The sequence below is a fragment of the Erpetoichthys calabaricus genome, chromosome 2 (genome assembly GCF_900747795.2).
Source record: "Erpetoichthys calabaricus chromosome 2, fErpCal1.3, whole genome shotgun sequence".
Lineage (NCBI taxonomy): Eukaryota > Metazoa > Chordata > Cladistia > Polypteriformes > Polypteridae > Erpetoichthys > Erpetoichthys calabaricus.
In genome coordinates this window covers 252,033,603-252,054,296 of record NC_041395.2, presented here as the reverse complement: position 1 = coordinate 252,054,296, position 20,694 = coordinate 252,033,603, and the positions used below count along the sequence as shown (strand labels likewise).

The window sequence follows — 20,694 nt, the reverse complement described above, 5'->3', positions numbered from 1 at the left end:
ACAGCTAGATGATCGTCAAAAACCTTGACGGGATCGTGACAAAAGAAATGAGCCCCACTAGCACAATACAGAGCCTAAATCTTCTCCTTACTTCTGCTGCTACAAGTGTGGGCAGGTGGGGCACATCATTCCCAACTACCCTCACTTAGACAAGCCTATGGACTGTAGCTGGGCTCAGGGAGGAAGGTATTGTGCTTTTGTCAACCCTGTTTTGTCTCCATGTACAGGTGTGGTGGAGGTAAATGGCTATAAAATCTCTGTGCTGATTGATTCGGGGAGTAACATTTCCATTGTTGCTCACAAAGTGTGCTTCCGCAAAAGTGGGGCTTCCAGAAGGACCAATCTGACATGTATACAAGGGAAAGCCCGTTGGTACAAATCCATCACTTGTGTGATTACATTTCAGGGGGAGACCCGCTCCCTCATGCTTGCTGTGGTGTGGAATCCCCCCTACCCTGTCATATTTTGTGGGCCTGGCCCTATAGCAAAAGCCGAAAAGCAGTAAACCCACCTGTTGGGCCTTTCAGTGGATGGGGAATCCTCGTCCCATGTTTTCTCCCCGCCGTGAATTATCCCGGCTGAAAGAGGTACGGAGGCATCCACCCAATGGGAGATGAGGGCTGGGACGATGTTGCACACTAATGACGTTGCTATGCCCCGCCCAGGGAAGTCACTCCAGATCCGCTTTCAGAACTATACTTTCAGTTTAGACATCTGGCAAGTTCATTTAAATGGGAAAAGTGGGATGATGATTCCCTGAAATTTGCAGAAAATACAGTAGTTTTGGTAGATGGGCAATGTACCACACTTCCCATGCCCCAGAGGCCAGGGAGAGGTAAGATCACTGTTGTTAGTCCCAAAAGACTAACAGTGGCAGGTTTGTGAAGTGGCTAATGTCCATCTCTTAGCTGCCCATCTCGGGTCCAATAAAACACTAGAAAGGATTAAACTCAGTTTTTTTTTGGCCTGGGATAAATGAGGAGGTTCGCTGTTTTTGTGCCTCATGCCCAGAGTATCAATTACAACAAATTCCTACAAAGGGCTGAGCTCCTCTTGCCCTAGTACCCCTCATAGATATACCATTTGAATGGATAGAATTAGATATCAATAGTCCACTTGAACCCTCAGCTCAAGGGCATAAATACATTCTGGTCCACGTGGATTATATTACACAATACCCTGAGGCTATCACTTTGAGACAATCCAATTCGAAAAAGATCGCTTGGGAGTTAGTAGGGGTCTCTTCACATGTTGGCATCCCTAAACAAGTCTTCACAGACTAAGAGACGCCTTTTATCTCAGATACATTCAAATTGCTCCACATAAAACAGTTAAAGACCTAAGTGTAGTATCCTAAACTGATGCTGTATTTGAGTGATTTAATCAGATGCTCAAACAAATGCTAAGTAAGGTAGTCTGTGAGGATGGAAAGAATTGGGATGAATTACTTCACCTCATACTTTTTGCTTATCGGGAAATCCCACACAAGCCTCCACACAGTTCTCCTCATTGTATCTTTTATATGGAAGACAACCCCGGGGTTTATTACACATCCTAAAAGAAAGTTGGGAAGATGAGCCACTCCCTTCTTCCAATATTCTTGAACATACCGCACAGTTACACAACAGATTCAATAAAATTCGACTTATTTTAAAAGAAAATATATACTGTGCATAATCAGTACAGGCCTGTTTATATAACAGAGGCTCGACCCCCCCAAAAAAATCCCCCCACCCCAAAACCCTACCTCACACTATAAATTAGTAGCCCATTAGCAAGGACCCTATGAGATAAAAGAAAGAATAGGGTTGGTGGAATAATTGGTGAAACAACTGAATCATCAGCCAACTGAGCTTATTTATCATGTCAATCTGCTGAATTCGTGGAAGGAAAGAGACCCTTGCTCTGAGCAGCCGTGCTTCCTCTTTATCCATAGGATAGGGAAAATTTAAATTTTAGTTCTAATTTAACATCCCTGCAAAGACTGGAGCTTGAAGCAGCCATCCAGTCTGTCCTGAAGGTAGTGGATGAAAAACCAGGCAGGACCTCTCTGATTGTACATGACATTGTGACAGATTCAGGAATGGGTTAGATGGCAGCTTTTGTTGTGACTTCTGTCAACTTGATCAATTTTCCTGATTTGATTTGTATCTGATGCCTTGAGTGAATGAACTCCTCAAGCGACCTGGAAAAGCCCAATTCTTGACTACACTTGACAAGACGTAAGGGTACAGGCAAATTCCTTTAACGGAATCTGCCAAGGAAAAAAACACATTCAGTACCCCTAGAGAACACTGGCAATATAGTGTCCTCCCATTGGCTTTTATGGGGCATCTGCCATATTCCAGCGTCTGCTGGATAGAGTGCTATGGTTCTACACACCTATAGTGCCACCTGCCTTGATGACATTGTCATCTATTCCAGCACATGGGAAGATCATGTGATGCATGTTCGAGCTGTCCTTCTAGCACTTTGTGAAGCTTGTCTCAGGATTAATTCTAAGAAATGTTATCTTGGACTAACGGAGGCCAAATAGTTGGGGGAGAGGGATCTGTTAGACTGCAGTGTTCTAAAATCTCTGCTATCTTGCATTGGCCCCAGCCTCAAACCAAGAGGCAAGTTAAGGCTTTCTTGGGGTAAGCAAGTTACTACCGCCAGTTTGTGCCCCACTTCTCCAAAAGAGCCACGCCCTTGACAAATCTCACGAAAAACGTGCCCCTAATATAGTGGTATGGGTTGAGAAAACCAAAACTGCATTTTGTGACCTTAAGCAGGTCCTCACTTCGGCATCTACTGTATATTGATGACTCCTGACTTTTCTCTCCCTTTCACCCTTCAAACTGACACTTGGGACACAGGTCTAGGTGCTGTGCTGAGCTAAAGCGTTGATGGGGTTGAACACCTAATAATGTTCCTGAGCTGGAAGCTGTTGGCCTGGGAGACCAGGTATGCCACTGTGGAATGGCAAGCTCTGGTGATTAAATGGGCCATCCAGCAGCTAAGATACTACCTTCTTGGCTGTGAGTTTTTTTTTTTTTGTTCTTTATTTCGTCTTATACGATTTCTCGTATTAGAAATTTACTCTGTTGATGGACCATGCACCATTACAGTGGAAGACCCTACACAAGGAGTCGAATCCACATGTCTCATGATGGCTCTTGGACCTTCAGCCATATAAATTTCAGGTTTAACATTGCCAGGGATCCCTCCATGTCAACGCTGACACTCTCTGGAGGGTATATGAACTCTCAGTTTGTTACACCTGATCCAATGGGTCTGGGCTAAGTGGGGTGGCCCTGTCACAGTCATGCGATTGGAAACAATTTTAGAGCTCATCTAGTTGTAATTCCACCCGAGTCGAGGGTTGGCAGAATTGCCTAAGGCTTCTCCTCCTTTTTTCTCCTACAGTTCAGATGATTGTCAGGCACAGTCACTCCACTTCTGACTTATTATCTCTTAGCCCCGCCCACTCCAGTCTGGCTTCTTCTTAAGGGGCAGCACTGCCATCTTTGCTCCAGTCATTATTTTAACTCCTGTCTGAAAAGACCTAAAAGCTTTTTGCCTTTCTGGAATTTTTTTTCATTCAGTTATATGGGGTTTGCCTACAAAGTGCCTCAATTCTTGATATTTGTCTTTGTATTTTCTTACACAGGTCAGCATCATCCATTTTGAATTTATAATTACCTTTTGCCTACATAGAACACTTTGAACTTCTGTATATTTAAATTGTATTTTGCAAGTGTTTTAAATATTGTCCAGATCTTTTTGAATTGTTTTAATTGTTACCTCAGAATCTTCCAATTTTAATGCCATGTCTAGATTTCAACTTTATTAAATATATCAGAACCAGTGTCATTAATATAAACTGGAACAAGTAATGTTGCAAGCACTGACCATGAAGCACTCCACTGATGACCTCAGCCCATGTGGAACATTCTTCTCTGTACTCTTCGTCTCTGGCCTGTTAGCATGTTACATCTGACATAACTTGATTTTAGTTTCAAAATTAATCTTCGGTGCAGTACTGCATCAAAGACTCTTTGGATGTCTAAATAAATTAAATTAAGTTTTAAAGCTTGCTTTTACTACTGCAGTTACCTTTTCAAAAAGCCAAAAAGATTTGGCTAACTGAATATTTCTCTCACGAATCAATTCTAGTTGTTATTTTCTATACTACATTATTTTAACTATGTTTCTAATTGATTTCTTTGTATAGTTTCCATAGTTTTTAACAGGATGGAAACAAGACTTATTCATGATTTATTACTGAAATCTATTTTACCTCTGTTCTTGTGAACTGGAGTCACAATTTTCCAGCCATTAGATACTTCCCACATGTGAAATGATTGCTGGAATATACTTAATAAATATTTACAAATAACATTTTAATTTCCTTCAACAATTGGGTCTTGAGGTTTATTATTGTTAAAAGCATTAATGGCCTTAAGCACATCTAGCTTTTTCATTTTAAAATCTATAAAGTTGTTTTTTTTTACTTTGATAATAATTATATTTAATAAAGAAATACAATCAAAATATGAAAACTCATATTGTACTTTTGAGTTTATTATTTCATGTAATATTCATTACAATCATTGGCATTTTTGCGAAAATAAAAATATTTTTCTCACTTTAACACAAATAACCGTATACACATTAAAATACACTGTTTTCCCCTCTCATATTGTAGCTTTACATGTATTTATATTGTTGAATCTTATTTTATAAAAATCCTATATATAAACACAGATAAATATATGGATATCCTATCAGTACATAATGCAACAAGATTAATGATTTGTAATCCCTATTATTTTGTAATTGCATTAAATGTGTTCACAAAAATGTTTTTCATTACGCACATACCAATCATAACACACTTTCAAGTTAAATAGGCTGATAGGGTGAATTAAGCTTTGTAATGAACATAAATAAAGGTCACAGCCAAGCTCTAAATATAATCAATGATCTTCTCACAGACAATTATATGTGGGTTATGATGGGCTAGTAAAAAGTAAAAAAAACAACTAAAGTACTTTACAAGTGAATAGACAAACAGTGAATATACCTGTAGTTCACAAAGCAATGTTGTATATTGTTAAATTAATCTAACAGATAAAGCACATCTTAATTATGAAATTTGCCACATCTTTATAGTTTGTAGTTATCTGAATGGCCAACAGCATATTACAATATAGCATACACACTATATATGTATTTAACATCAGAAGTATTGAGTCAGATAAACGTAAAACTATAACTCTGCTATATTTTTTAAATATTTAAAGTGTGTCTAATTTAATCTACATCAAAAACTTTAAGCTCTTGTTTTACTGATAAATAGTGATAGATGTGTTTAAAAGAAAGGTGAAACAATGTATTTAACAAACAATGCATGACATTGTTTGTTAATGCTATTTATAAAAGTTGATTGTAAAACTACCATGATAACAATGTCATACAGTATGTGCTTAACACATTCTTCAAAATCCTTAATTACCATGCAATTTAGAAAAACAAATAAATAAGGATATTACATCATGTTCTGCTCTGTATATACAGTACTCAATACTTTTTTTTACATTATCTTTCATTAAATCCCTCCTTCATTGTTCAGTAGCTGTTTTTTGAGTTAAAGGATGCAGAAATGAAACCTTGGATTAAACACTACACTTGTAGTGGACTAATTTGGAGTTGCTAATTGACCTAACAAGTTATTGAGATGTGGGAGGAAATAGGAGAAGATCTACATAAAAATGGGAAGAATCTCCAGCCAGGTAGTGAGCAGACTGGCTCAGATCTCTTAAGTTATAAATAAAGCAATATATAATACGTCTTACTCTTAAATTTAATAGCACATACTACCTAGTAGGTAGTCCTCTTTTGCCATAGCATTTAAATGAGGCATTCTCTTTAAAAACAAGTTTCTTCAAAGATCTGACATATAAAATCTGTTCTTGACTGCATAGAAGACCTTTCTAAATATTAGAATAATTAGAACAAAGAAACATTTCACTCCCAGGAAACTCCCACAAGGGTCAACTAAATTAATCTTTTCATGCCACACTTCTTTTTTTTCCGTCACAAAAGTTGCCTATTTTTAAGATCCTTGCTACTTCTCTGAAAAGAAACTTTCATCTTTTAGAAGAATGCCAGTCAATATGATTTATGGACTGTATTCAGCTAAGTCAAAGCTTACTGAATGAGAAATATGACTACAATTTGCTAATTTGTTTTGCATTGATCCACTTAAGAGTCAAATGCCTGCTGTTAGGCAAGACCAGCAACACAATTAACTAGCCGGTGACAGATTCATCCATCCCTCCCTGCCAGGCTATGCCAATCAAAGACAGCATGAGGTGACATTTGGTGAGATTAGTAAGTGAGACCATTCTTTGACTAACCTATATTGGCTTTTGATTGACATATTTTCAATCTTGCTTGTACAGACAAGTATCCTGCTACCCACTAGCAACTCACTGCCAGCTGTGAGTTAGAACTTCACCTGCCAATCACTAAGACAATTAACTATAGCTAGCCCATCCCCCAAGCTGTAGAATACAATGAGGGGGACACTTTCTTAAATTGTAAATCAATTCTAGTGGTAAAACTTGCATTAATAAATACCAATGGAATTATGATTACATAAAAATATGGTGTGATTGAATACGGAAAAATCTACTACCATTCACGCTGAGCTCCATCATCTAAACATTATTAGTTTATTGAATACTGTTGGATTGTGTGCAGAAATTAAAAAGAGTTGCATTAATGAGTCACATTTTCAATATTTAGAGCTAAGATCATTTATGGATAGAATATGCTTGGGACAACACAGATTTTGTATAGTTGCTGTTAAAAGAATTAGTTGATTCTGCTCTGGCATTTTATCAAAAAAAAGGAACTATAAGTAATGATGCAGACATCTAGTTTTGAATGTAGTTACTGTTAAATCTTAAAAAAATACTTGATCAAAAACCCTTACACCCAATAATATGTTTATTTACATATAAATGTATTAAATGTATGTATTCTCCAGATTTTATATCATGAAGTGTAAAAAGCATAACATTTTTAGAATGAAGTTACTGACCTAAAAGTGTTCCAAATTCGTGACTTTAGAGATATGTACAATATTGTAAGCATTAAAGTAACCTACCCACTCTACTTCCTGATGGGAAAAGCAATAAGCTTGCAGGCAGTTCATAGTATTAAAATGGGCATGCTTGTTGGCTTTTTTTATAGCATTTACTTACCGACATTGCTGCATGGTCATTGTTGTTATTCTGAGTAGAACCCAGCAAGGAAATGAAAAACCAAATGTAAACAGGGAAAGAAAGGATGGCAATAATAAATGGAAAGAAAGGAATTTAAAAACCAAAGACAGATTTAAGTGCAAGAAAGCCTATAAACTATAAACAGTAATTTGCCCATTTAAATAATACATAATCTCTAAACGTCAATAAACCTAACTCTTAATTATCTTGAAAAGCCACTGTGTGAAGACAGGAAAACTCTGAGATAGCCAAGTGATCATATTTTGTACAGAAATATTTTCAAGATTAGATTAACACATTGCTCAGTACCTTAAGACTTCCTTTCCTCTGCTTATCTAATGAGTTAAATCTGCAAATAGGATCAGAAGTATAGTGTAATGCAATCTTAATAGTATAATTGTCTTTTTCCCCTACTGGGAATTCTTTTAACTGGATTAAAAGCCACCTATGTAGTTAATTGAAACACTCTGCTAGCTGGAGAGCTTTGAATATCTTTCATTAGAATAAGAAATGCCTCACAGGAGAGAAGAGTAACAAAACCCCTGAACTCTATTAATCTGGCACCAGACTGCTCAAATCACATTCAAAATCATTCATAGGGGCAAAAAAAGAAATAATGAGCAGCATGTTTATCCAAAATACCAAAAAATGGATTTAACAGAAAATTAGACATTGTTTAGTGCCAGCATTGAATCTTTTTTGTATACTTACAGGCAAATGTGTGAATACTTGAAATGTGCTTCTAAGGAAATTTATGAGATCCATTAAATATCCACTAGCACGGCCATCAGATTCTGACATGGTCCATTCATAGTCTGCCAGCTGAATAAATTCATCAATCTTTTGGTTTAATTTAGTGTATATTTCTCCTTCAGCTGCATGTCTTGCATCCTAAAATATATTAATAATGTTTTAGTATTTTATAATTAATAAGAAAGAATAAAGCTTAAAAAAGGTTAAATTTTGTTTTAAGAACACCAACAAAAACTGCTCTTTTAAAACTATATTAATGTCTGCCAAAAAGATTCTCTTTTAAAAAAAATGTTACCATTTAGACACTCGCATCCGCCTAATAAGCTTGGCCCTCAGGCAGAACTGTAAACCTTCTTTTATTCAAATACTAAAGCTACAACATGGATGTGGTAAGACAATAGTTTTCACAAAGTGGGGTGCATATTAATGCAATGCAGATTGTCTCAGCTTTGTGAACAGAAGTTGACTGAAACAGTCTTGCTCAAATGACTAAATGCAACGTTTTTATATAAAAAAGCACATTTCTTCTAGGTCAACTAAGTGATAAAGCAGGCATCCTAAGCACATTAAAAATACATTATTAAATTGATAGGAAATTACAAAGACTAAATATTGCTCCACAAAATTTGTGTTGTGTTCCTCCAGCAAAGAAAGCTGCAAAAGATCACAAAAACACATGAGAACTATTCTTATTAATATGAACAATATGAGTTCCATAGTCACTATTTGAGTTAATGGAGAAAAAAAAAATCCAAACAGTATAGTATTGCATTATTCTTCATCACAATATATCCTTGATGCATAATGGATAAATACTAGGATTTTATTTTTTCTTACACTTTTTGGAGCACTTTTGTGAATTTCGATGCAATGCATTTTATTGTTCCATGTCCAAGGAAACACAAGGTTTTTAAATTCCCACAGAAATTGCACAATGGTGTAGAGGTTATGATGCAAAGTACTCTTAACCATGTCTAAATTAAGCTCAGTCTGGACTCATTTTTCATTTTCACTATGCTCCAGGGATACAAAAACTTCATAAGAAGCATGCAATTTGCAAGTTTTGTCAAGGGAGAATTCGATAATGCTACTAACTAGGACTGTCTCTCCCCTCCAGCTGATAGAACCATTTGAAGGCCGAAATATGCTGTATTTTGAATTCTTCATGTGCACAGCCTAATGCAATCAAAGATAAAGAAAAATCTCTACTGTAATTCCTCAACACATTTAGCTGCACTGTGTATAAATGTCATACAGGCACTTTATTCACGTTCATCTTGATCGATCAAAGTTAGTCTCTGCATGTAATTCTGTTTTGGCCTACAATAAAGCTCTGCACACAAAAGGTTAAAGGGTTATTGTCCTTAGCAATGGGTGTTCTACCAACAGTGGAAAACTGGCACACCATGACGACTGAGAGAAAAGGAACAGGAGATGAAAATGTAACCTATGACTAGCAGGGGTTAAAACTAAAACACTTTTAGATCATTCACCAAGCCTCAAACACTGACCAAACTTGATGTCAGAAAACACTGTATTTCTTTAACCTTAAATCTAAAAAGTTAACTGTTGAGCAGAGATTTGTTTTCATATCCAAAATTTTGGACACATTATGCAACACTGACCTTTATACTGTCGTGGTAATGATGTCACAACACATGATTTCTGTTTTTCATGAGGTAGCAACAGATGTACTGCCAACAACAACAATAAACTTTTCTAAGTCTCAAAATGACAAGTCCATACGAAAGAAAATGGTAATACTTTAAAATAAATTATAATGTGAAAAAATAACAATAAAATGAAAACAAAAACACAAAATGAGCACAGAAATTAATTCTGCATATTCTAAATCTTTAGATTAACAACAAAAACAAAAAGCCTTCAAAACCATAACAATGGGAATGAAGATAACAAGATGAAATTTGCATCAGTATTGTTGTGTGTAAGCCACAGAATGGTATATGTAATTTTGTAGACAAATTAATGAAACAGCAAAATTGGGACAACTTAATATTTTTCCATTGTTTAGGTCTCATTTTTAAGTTGGCTCTTTGCCAGTGGAGAAGCATGGGCTGAGGAGGATGAATTTCTAAAAAAGGATAGGAGGTGTGAGCAGGAGTTGCAGGCTAGTTCCTGGAGTGAGTAACGGGCTATAAGAGGTGTCAGACAGTCAAAAAAAGAGTTTGTTTTTGAAAATAGAGTTGTAGAACGTTCCTCTCACAAGGTGTTTCACAGAGAGTTGCACAGTAAGTTGTAAAAAGAGACAGAAAGAACTGTAAAGAACTGTCATCAGTCAGTAATGTTTTGCAGGAACTGTCACAAAGAGGAGTGTTAGTGAGATCCTTAGAATGGTATTTGGCAAGAGTCTGCAGAGTGTTTTGTCAAAACAGAGAGAAAGGGAGGCAAGAGCTGACATAGATAGCAAGAGCTGCTGACGGTTATGAGTGAGTTCTTTGGGTAAGGACCCACAGATGTTTGCTGTCACAACAGAGTCATAAGAGTGTTATTCTGCAAGCCTACCACTCTAGGGCTGACATCAAAACAACATGAAAAGGAAGAAACTGCAGAACAGGTAAATAACTTAAAATACACAGTCTAGTGGAAAATAGAAAGTACCAACTATAAATGCACTGGTGAGTATTTGCAACTTGTATGTAGCTGAGCATAACAGTAGTTAAGGTCTGGAACTGAAACATACTTCCTATAACCCAGGTTCAAGGGTCAACTATTGTGTCGGGACTTTACCATGAAGTCCCGGAGAAAAAAAGAGCAAAATTAACAGAGGAACTGTGAGCAAACATTCTCTCTGGACAATACTTTTTAGCATTTTGTTTTCTTTTGTGTTGAAAAAGAAAAAGGGCCAGTGCTTATTTTAGGTTAAATGGACACTTCGAACCTGAGCCATGACTCAGTCCTTCCTGTTGTTAACTGAAGTTGTGTATAGATGTTTCCAAGGACAGTTAATAAATTTTAATTTTGCTTTGATTTTTTTTTTATTTTCCAGAGTGCTGTGGCATGCCCTGGTCTCTGTCATTCACCCTTTATCTTCTGCGAGGCTGTATTTATCCCGGGAGTCTCCGCCCACCTTCTTGAATCTTCCAGGGCTTGGTAAGCATAATGTGAATGTTCCAGGGGTTCACGGAATGCAGAACTCAGCGTACCTGTGTGACATTTTTCTGTTTATCATCCATCTGGTCCTACTTATCTTCAGGGTTACAATGCTGGCTAATATAATACTTTACATCATGAACACCTGCGTGTTGATGCTGTGATATCACTTGCAATTCACATATACATGCTCATCTACACTTGGGGCAATAATCGTTATTTGCATGATGATTTGCATAAACTCAGCTTGTTTTAAGCTGTGGGGAACTATATAAATCTGCATATCTATCTATCTATCTATCTATCTATCTATCTATCTATCTATCTATCTATCTATCTATCTATCTATCTATCTATCTATCTATCTATCTATTACCTCATGTATTGTAAGGACGTTCAAAGTTTGGTGCAAAATTCAGAAATGGTTGGTTATGACATGATATTACCAACACTTGAATTTCAGCTGACAGCACATGGTTTCTCCATATGGATGGAACAATCAAGTTATTATTAGGACTCAAGCCCTAAAGAACTTTAAACCACGTAGTCCCAAAAATGCCCAGTATAGGGGACAACCATCAAATCCAGCTCTATATTTTTATATATATTGATTATATTAGATATAGATTGGCAGGTGACCCGGCCTCTTGGGCAAAACACATTGACCATAACACAGGCTAAGATAATTCAACAGACAGTTAACGCAAGTTACATTAACATTGATAAACAACTATAACAATGGAAAAAAAGGACACAACACTGCACAGGCAGAAGAGGAACCCAGGCAAAGATATAACAGATCAAATAATATAGAAGATTTGTTATGAAAATTATTCCATCTCTGTACGATAGATATCTTTGTACAAGGACATTGTTGTTCAGCATTTCCAAAACAGTCAACCTTTCTTGGGATTTATGTGCCAATTTCTGTCTGAATGCTGTCTCCTAGCAAGTTAGGAAAGCTGATGAGCTCTACTGAGTCCTGATGAAGTTAGGAATAGTTTCCTAAATTTGGAAAATTGATAAAATATTTTTATTCCTATTCCTGAGAGTACGACCAAATTTGCATCACTCTTAGATTTTTGAGACACTTAGGGCCATTTTCTTACTCCAAAAGACGCTTGATAAACATGGGCACTGTTCTCCTTGTTTAGTCACTATTTTTCTCTTACTGACCCTTATGTGCTCCTCTTGTGTGTGCAGCATGAAATGGAAACCACTTAAAACTCAAAGCTGACATTTTATTTAAAATGGTCCAATGAGAAAAAAGAACATGACTAATTAATTTTTGCTACTGCAGAAAACATTTTCCGGTCTGAGTTATATCTACTTCAAAATTGTTTGGTTTAGCTAAGTTCAGAAACAGTGTGAACTTGCATTTAACGTCAGTTAAAGCTAAATCTTCCAGTGCAGCTACCTTTAGCAAGCCTGACACAGCTGCTGAAAACACGAGGATTACATAGGAATTAGGAGAGATTCCATTCAGCTAGTTTCGATACCCCCCCCCCCCAGTGAAAATCGCCAAGGAAACAACCAAACAAAAAATAATTTGTGACTTGTATAGTGAATTTCAACAAAAAACACTGGTTAACTTTACATGCTAAATATATAGAAGGCTGAAATGTGGCTGTGAAGTTCTCATTGCCATTCTAAACCACTAACTTCTGTGACTGTGGGTTTTTCTATACTCACTGCAATAAAATTGAGGTATAGACTTAGCCTTTTTGTCGAGAACAGTTTAAGGCAAAACTGTTACAAATGTCACCAAAACTACCCATCAGATTAAAAGTGTGTATATGAATTTAACAAGTTAGAAAATGTGTGCGCGTAACATTCAGGGACTTAATTAACTGATTTGAAAGATGGAGCATTTTACATATTTTAATTAATTAACCAAAACAGTTAGGTAACACATTTTTGTTTATTAAATGTTTTATAACAATGAGTAATATTCAAAAATAAAAACATTTATACAGCAGAATGTAATACATACGGTCATGGCCGAAATTATCGGCACCCCTGGAATTTTCCCAGAAAATGATTGCAATTACAAATGTTTTGGTATACACATGTTTATTTCCTTTATGTGCATTGGAACAACACATAAAAACAGAGAAAAAAAGCCAAATCTGACATCATGTCACACAGAACTCCAAAAATGGGCCGGACAAAATTATTGGCACCCTTCAAATTTGTGGATAACTCGTTTTATTTCAAGCATATGATGCTCGTTTGAACTCACCTGTGGCAAGAAACAGGTGCTGGCAATATAGCAATCACACCTGAAGCAAGTTAAAATGAAGAAAAGTTGACTCAACCTTTCTGTGTCTGAGTGTGCCACACTAAGCATGGAGAACAGAAAGAAGAGCAGAGAATTGTCTGAGGACTTGAGAACAAAAATTGTGGAAAAATATCAACAATCTCAAGGCTACAAGTCCATCTCCAGAGATCTTCATGTTCCTTTGTCCACTGTGCACAACATAATCAAGAATTTCACAACACATGGCACTGTAGCTAATCTCCCTGGACGTGGACGGAAGAGAAAAATTGATAAAAGACTGCAACGAAGGATAATCCGAATGGTGGATAAACAGCCCCAATCAACTTCAAAACATATTCAAGCTGTTCTGCAGACTCAGGGTGCAACAGTGTCAGCTCGAACTATCCGTCGACATCTGAACGAAATGAAACTCTATGGCAGGAGAGCCAGGAGGACCCCACTGCTGACACAGAAACAGAGTTTGCCAAAATGTACTTGAAGGAAGCCAAAATCCTTCTGGGCAAATGTCTTGTGGACAGATGAGACCAAGGTAGAGCTTTTTGGTAAAGCTCATCATTCTACTGTTTACAGAAAATGGAATAAGGCCTACGAAGAAAAGAACAAAGTACCTACAGTCAAACATGGTGGAGGTTCTAAGATGTTTTGGGGATGTTTTGCTGCCTCTGGCACTGGATGCCTTGACTGTGTGCAAGGCATCATGAAATCTGAAGACTACCAAAAGATACTGGGGCGCAATGTACGGCCCAGTATCAGAAAGCTGGGTCTGCGTCAGAGGTCATGGGTGTTCCAGCAGGACAATGACCCCAAACATACCTCTAAAAGCACTCAGAAATGGTTGAAGACAAAGCGCTGGAGAGTTCTGAAGTGGCCAGCAATAAGTCCGGATCTAAATCCAATTGAACACTTATGGAGTGATCTGAAAATTGCTGTTGGGAGAAGGCGCCCTTCAAATCTGAGAGACCTTGAGCAGTTTGCAAAAGAAGAGTGGTCAGAAATTCCAGTTGAGAGGTGTAACAAGCTTGTTGATGGTTAAAGGAAGCGCTTGATTTCAGTTATTTTTTCCAAAGGGCATGCAACCAAATATTAAGTTGAGGGTGCCAATAGTTTTGTCCAGCCCGGTTTTTGAGTTTTGTGTGAAATGATGTCAGATTTGGCTTTTTTTCTCTGTTTTTTTGTGTTGTTCCAATGCACATAAAGGAAATAAACATGTGTATACCAAAACATTTGTAATTGCAACAATTTTCTGGGAGAAATGGTGCATTTTCAAAGAAAATTCCAGGGGTGCCAATAATTTCGGCCATGACTGTATGTTAACAGACTACATTAAATGGATGCTTTTTAACGATACTTTACCATATAATATAAAAATGCCTAAACATGATTGTGGTGGCTTAATAGCTACTTGTATCTTAGAAAGCAGATTTCAATTTAAGTAATGTAAAAATGGCGTTGATTGATGTCTTGTTGTTATTGGTGGTTTTGGAGTGTAAGGTTAATTTGAAGCAGTAAACTAAACCATAATTGACATTGCACTGAATGTTTCTCTGATTTCACAAATGTGGTTTTCAATCAGAAATTTAGAAATTTTAAAAATTTGCACAGTGCATTTTATTCAACAAGTAACTGTCCTGGTTTTTTCTTTAAGAATAAGTGTGCCAAATTTCAACTGTCCACTATGAACCAAGCTGATTCATGCAGACAGACGGACAGCCAGGCAGGCAGACGGATCAACAGCAGTAGATGCTATGCAAACATACATAAATGTAAGTCATGATTTTTGTTATTGTAAAGTATATATTTTGCATGCCAATTTTTCACAAAAGACAACATATTTTCTTAAAAGGCAGCAAAAGTTATTTCCTTAAGTACCTGGAGCTCTGCCACTCAAGGCCTGTGGAGGACAAGGTGCTGACAAAATATAAGGGTCAGTTAACATGTGCATGAAATAAGCTTTATCAAACACAGGTCATTAATGTTTCAGTGCCTTATATGTACAATAGCTCATGAAATTTTAAATACACATTTACATGTATATTAAAATAAATCCAGATAGATAGATAGATAGATAGATAGATAGATAGATAGATAGATAGATAGATAGATAGATAGATAGATAGATAGATAGATAGATAGATAGATAGATCCTGGGGGAAACTGCAATGTTAAAGCAGTAGACACATAAAACTACACAAAATATACTCAGGATAAAACAATATTATAAATAACAATAAATAGCTGTATCCATAGTCTAAATAAAGTTAACATAATGAAACTGCAGAAATTCATAGTCTAGCTAGGGGTTATATAATAACATTACATAAAAGCGTCTAATGGAAGCTGGTAAAAAAGAAACATGATAATGCTCCCTTGAGCACTGTGGTAGAATTAGCTTTCTGCTTAAAGTGCTCTGCTGGTTGATCAGAGTGTCATGCAGAGGGTGTGAAATGATGTTCATAAGAACCACCTGGCTATTCAACATTCTTTTTTCTGTTAGTGCAACTCCAGAGAGTCAAGACTACATTCTAATCTCAGTTACTGGTTAATTGCTCTACTACCAACATGAAGGCTTATCTGACAAAGAACCATCCACAGCTAAGATTAGAAAATGTAATTCTACAGTAGGTATTCTCAGTCTATTCAGTATCAATTAAATGTCACATGAAAGGAAGATGGGTACGGTGGTCCCCATATTTAAAAAAGGTGACCACACGGTGTGTTCCATCTACAGTGGGATCATACTCCTCAGCTTTCCAGGTAAGCCTTATGCCAGGATGCTGTTTTTAGATTTGGAAAAAATATATGATTGTCTTTTGGCATATGCTGTGGGAGGTGCTGCAGGATAATGGTAACAGGGCCATTCTTGTGTGCTATTTGCTCTTTATATGAATGCAACAAGAGTTGTGTCAGAATACTTGCCACTAATTGCTTTGTCACATTATGTGACTTTTCCAGCAATTTTCAGTGATAAACTTCATTTAGCCAATGGCGTTTTCCTGTGAAGCCAGCGATAATGTGGAAAACCCAGTGACTCACTCTAACTAGTCTGCGTCTTGCTCCAAAATATTCAAAAGCGTTTGATTTTGTCTTTCATCATAGAGGCTGGCTCTGGATGCATGAGAGCTGACAAGCAAAGAATGCTCAACCGGAAGTACAACTAATACAGTGTAACAATGAGGAATAAGAAACACAGGTGTTTTGAACCTCACAAACAGAACAGAAGCTCTTCTATCTGATGTCTTGTGCTTTACATTTCATGATAGAATGGAAAAAGAAAAACAAAGGGCAGAGATTGTGGTTGAACTCACTGTACCTCTTAACCTTTGAACAGCACAAACTCTGTCAGGCAGCATGCTGATGGCTATCAGAAAAAGGGGCATACAGGACTGTTCTGGAAGGTTGTCACACAATGGCTAAATGTTACATAGGCAATGATTTTTCAGTCTTCAGCTTGGGGTAGCATCACTGGTTTATATAGATGATGATGATGTCCTATTTGCTTCATCTGTGACCTTTAGCATGCACTCAATTGATTTGCTGCTGATTGTGAAGTGGCAGGGATGAGGATCAGTACCTCCAGTCTAATGTCTTGGTTCTCTCTCAGAAAAAGAGAAGCCTGCTCTATCCAGCGGAGGGTGGACTACTACCCTTAGTTGAGGAGTTCAAGTATCTCAGAATCTTGTAAGCAAGTTATGTAAGAATGGAATGTGAAATTATCAAGAGGACTGGTGCAACAGCAGCTCTTTTGTGGGCACTGTACCAGTCTGTGGTGGTCAAGCAGGAGCTGAGTCAAAAGACAAAACCCTCGATTTAATTGTCAATCTACATCCCTGTCCTCAGCTATGGTCATAAGCTGTAGGCAATGATCAGAAGAATGAGACTGTGAGTACAAGCAACAGAAACGAGCTTTCTTCATAGGGTCACTGGGTGTACACTCTAATTTGAGCCGCTGCTCTTCCACATCAAGAGAAGCTAGTTGAGGTGGTTTGGGAATATCATAAGGATACCCCGTGATAGCTCCCCTGGAGCTGCTTGAAGCACATCTCACTGGGCAGAGACCCAGGAGCAGGCCCAGAACACGCTGGAGAGATTATATTTCTCAGCTGTCTTAGGAACGTATGGGAATTCCCCAGGAAAAGCATGAATCTGTGGCTGAGGACAAGGAAGTCTGGGTTCACCCATTTGGGCTGCTGCCACCACAACCCTCACCTGAACAAGTGGTCTGAGATAACAAGATATTCTCAGCTTTACTATGGAGATTGTGGAGATATTTGAAATTCACTTCCACAATTATATTTATTAAAAAAAATAACTGAGATATATGGAGTCAAGTATTAATATTTGATAGAACAGACTGACACATTTCTGCATGCAAGGATTTTTTTAATTGAACATAAGTAAAAAAAAAAAAAAAAGAACAACAAATTGGAATAAACTGCATAATTACATCATGATACGCAATGTATCGCAAAACATAAAACAAATGCAATATACAGAGACCCTAACATTGACATAATATTGTATCATGTTACTCTCGTACCTAGTTACTATACCATTTCTGTCTTAAAGGACTGCTCGTTCTTGAAGTTAATTTTTACAAAAACAAATATGAAATTAAATTTCAGGGATCCTTTTCTTTGATTAGGAACCAGATCAGCTCTGAGTAGTGATGCCCACCTCACAAGTGGCATGTAAGTCATAACCGTAAAAATATTTCAGTTCAATAATTAGTTACTTATAAAGGGCATAAATATATTTGTCTGTTTTTGAAGTACAGCAAGACTTTGGATGCAGAAAACTGTATAAGCAGTATTGTTGATTAGATAAAATCTCAAAATACTGCAGGAGTGTCAAACTCAGACCCTAGAGGGCCACAGTAACTGCACATTTTCAATCCAGCCAGAAATTAATTACGGCTGCTAATGGACCATCCTTCTTTTGCTTTAACTTTAATTATCTTGCTTTTTAGGATTCAACAACCCTTAATCGTTTTTCCCCTTGAGTAGCAGCCAAATTATAATGTTTTACAAAGTGAGCCAAGAAATGACCAGCTAACTCTGAGTTCTCAAACTCCGTTCCTGGAGGCCACCACTCTTGCTGCAACCAATTTCATAATTAGAAACCATTCCTCACTGCTAAAGAACTCGATATTTAATTGCACAGATTTGTAGTGCTGTCATTCTGTCATACTAGACATTTCCAAAACTGCTGATTGTCTATTTTGTGTCCCAGAACAGATTCATATTTCTAAGACTTTAATTTTTTTTATATGTTATTGAACTGTATGTTAAAATTCAGTAAAGTCATTTTTTACTTTGGAAAATTTATTTAGAAAACTTTAACATATATGAAAAAACAAACAAGGCATATTAAATTCATTTTAACACTATAATTATTCAGATACTAACATAAAACAACTGGCAATCGGAGTGACTGTTAGAGGAAAAGTCATAGGTAAAAAATTATTTTAAATTCTGCATTACTAATACTATACTGTATAAAAAAATGGACCCAACAGTACACATGGAGCAAAAATCATGAAATAAAGGCAATTTTACTTTTATATTCAAATACCTTGAATGTAGAAAGTCCGTAAAGCCGGGTAGTGTGAATGGTCTCTGGAGAAACATTTGTGATGTTTGTAATGAAATCCTCTAAGTATTTACATGCCTGTTCCAAGTGTGTTGTGTTAATGATGATCTGTACAAGCTACAATGCAAAAAATTGAAACACAGTTATAAAGAAATATTCTGTATTTTCCGTACCTTTAAAAACAAAGCTTAATAGAAAACAGTATTTAAACATTACTTATTTCATTATTTTGAAATACAAGTAAAATAAATATAAATATTTTTTTGTGTTTCACTTGTAAAAGAAAAGCATTTTAATAATAAACTATGAATTTCCAATTTTTATAAGCTATTTAAAAACTTCCTATTTGTGATTGTAATTTACTATGGGTGTACCTTTATTTTACAAAAAAATACATTGTATAAGAAGTAAAACTGATATATCATTTCTATGGGTCCTAAGAAGCTTCAGTGTTCCTGAGGGTCTGCAGTGATTGCAACAAGTTTTCATGTGACTAAGCACCATTAAACTGCAAGACTTTGAACATCTTTATTATTCTTCTTCTTTCGGCTGCTCCTGTTAGGGGTTGCCACAGCAGATCATCTTCTTCCATATCTTTTGAACATCTTTATTAAAAGTAAAAAACTGTTGACTCCTTACTCAGGACTGCGGAACGGAAATTCAATACATGACTTACTAGAAATAGAATTTTGTTGTGGATGTTTTAAAAAATAAACGTGAAAAACATTTCCTCAGCCAACAGTGGCTTAGGGGTGCTACAAAAGCTTTATATATTTATAGATATGCATATTAAGCACTTCAGACTAAGACTCAGGGCGTGCATTTTAGGAAAGGCAGAAAGCAAGTAAGAGACCCCTTCAGAGATGAAAGCTGAAGTTACAGGTGTTGTACAAGTTAAAGCCAACCAATGGCACTGCCATGAAATAACCTCATGAGTGCAGCACTATGCGAGATGTTGGTGATCACAAAAGGACTCAGCTTTTGAGACCAGAGAAATCTATGGCAAGTAAAAGGTCAGTTAATTCACTGTCATGGAAGAAGTTTGTTTTTATTAATTTTGACATGTATTTGTTTCATGTCACAATCTTTAAAGGCATGGTTGCTTTTTTCTTTAAATTCACATATTTTTTCCTTTTGCAGAAGTACATTAACATATAATACATCCAAACCATGGTGTATTACCAATGGTTATATAAACTAAAGTCATAGAGCTCAGCTTGATCACATCTACTGTCTAGATAATAAATGTTAATTTTTAAGATGCCTACAATGACATGAACATATTAGAATTAAGAAATCAGTTTAAAAACATATAATTGAATGAAGTGGCAGAATGGCCCAGTGATTATAAGTGTTGCCTTAAACCTCCAGGTTTATAGGTTTGACTCTGGACCTTGGCAATATTTGTGCGTGCTTTGCACACTCCCCTCATATCTGCCAGGACATTCTCTGGTTTCCTACTATACCTTAAAGACATGTGAGTTAGGCTAACTGATGACCTACTGTATATTCACACAATATGACTTGTGCCTTTGTGAGAGTATGCATTGAACGGAATGGTGTCTCATCCATGCCCGATACCTGGCTTGCACCCAACCTTGTACGACCCCATCTTCGTCAAAGCAGATTAAGAAAAGGAATAGGTGGATTGCACTGTGATGGAAGGTGAGACTATATCTCAAG

At 36.6% G+C, this 20,694-nt stretch overlaps 1 protein-coding gene across 3 annotated transcripts in view; it reads right to left on the bottom strand.

Annotated features, from left to right (window-relative positions):
* Positions 1-20,694, bottom strand: part of exoc6 (exocyst complex component 6) — a 180,423-nt gene that overhangs the window by 40,507 nt on the left and 119,222 nt on the right. For 2 of the 3 annotated variants that reach the window (XM_051922833.1, XM_028795360.2), the window contains exons 17-19: positions 18,994-19,128; positions 7,989-8,168; positions 7,257-7,286 (exon numbers count right to left, since the gene is read on the bottom strand). In XM_051922833.1, the coding sequence (XP_051778793.1) occupies positions 7,257-7,286; positions 7,989-8,168; positions 18,994-19,128 (345 nt within the window). The remainder of the gene's footprint in view (positions 1-7,256; positions 7,287-7,988; positions 8,169-18,993; positions 19,129-20,694) is intronic. The other variant, XM_028795361.2, reaches the window with a different exon arrangement.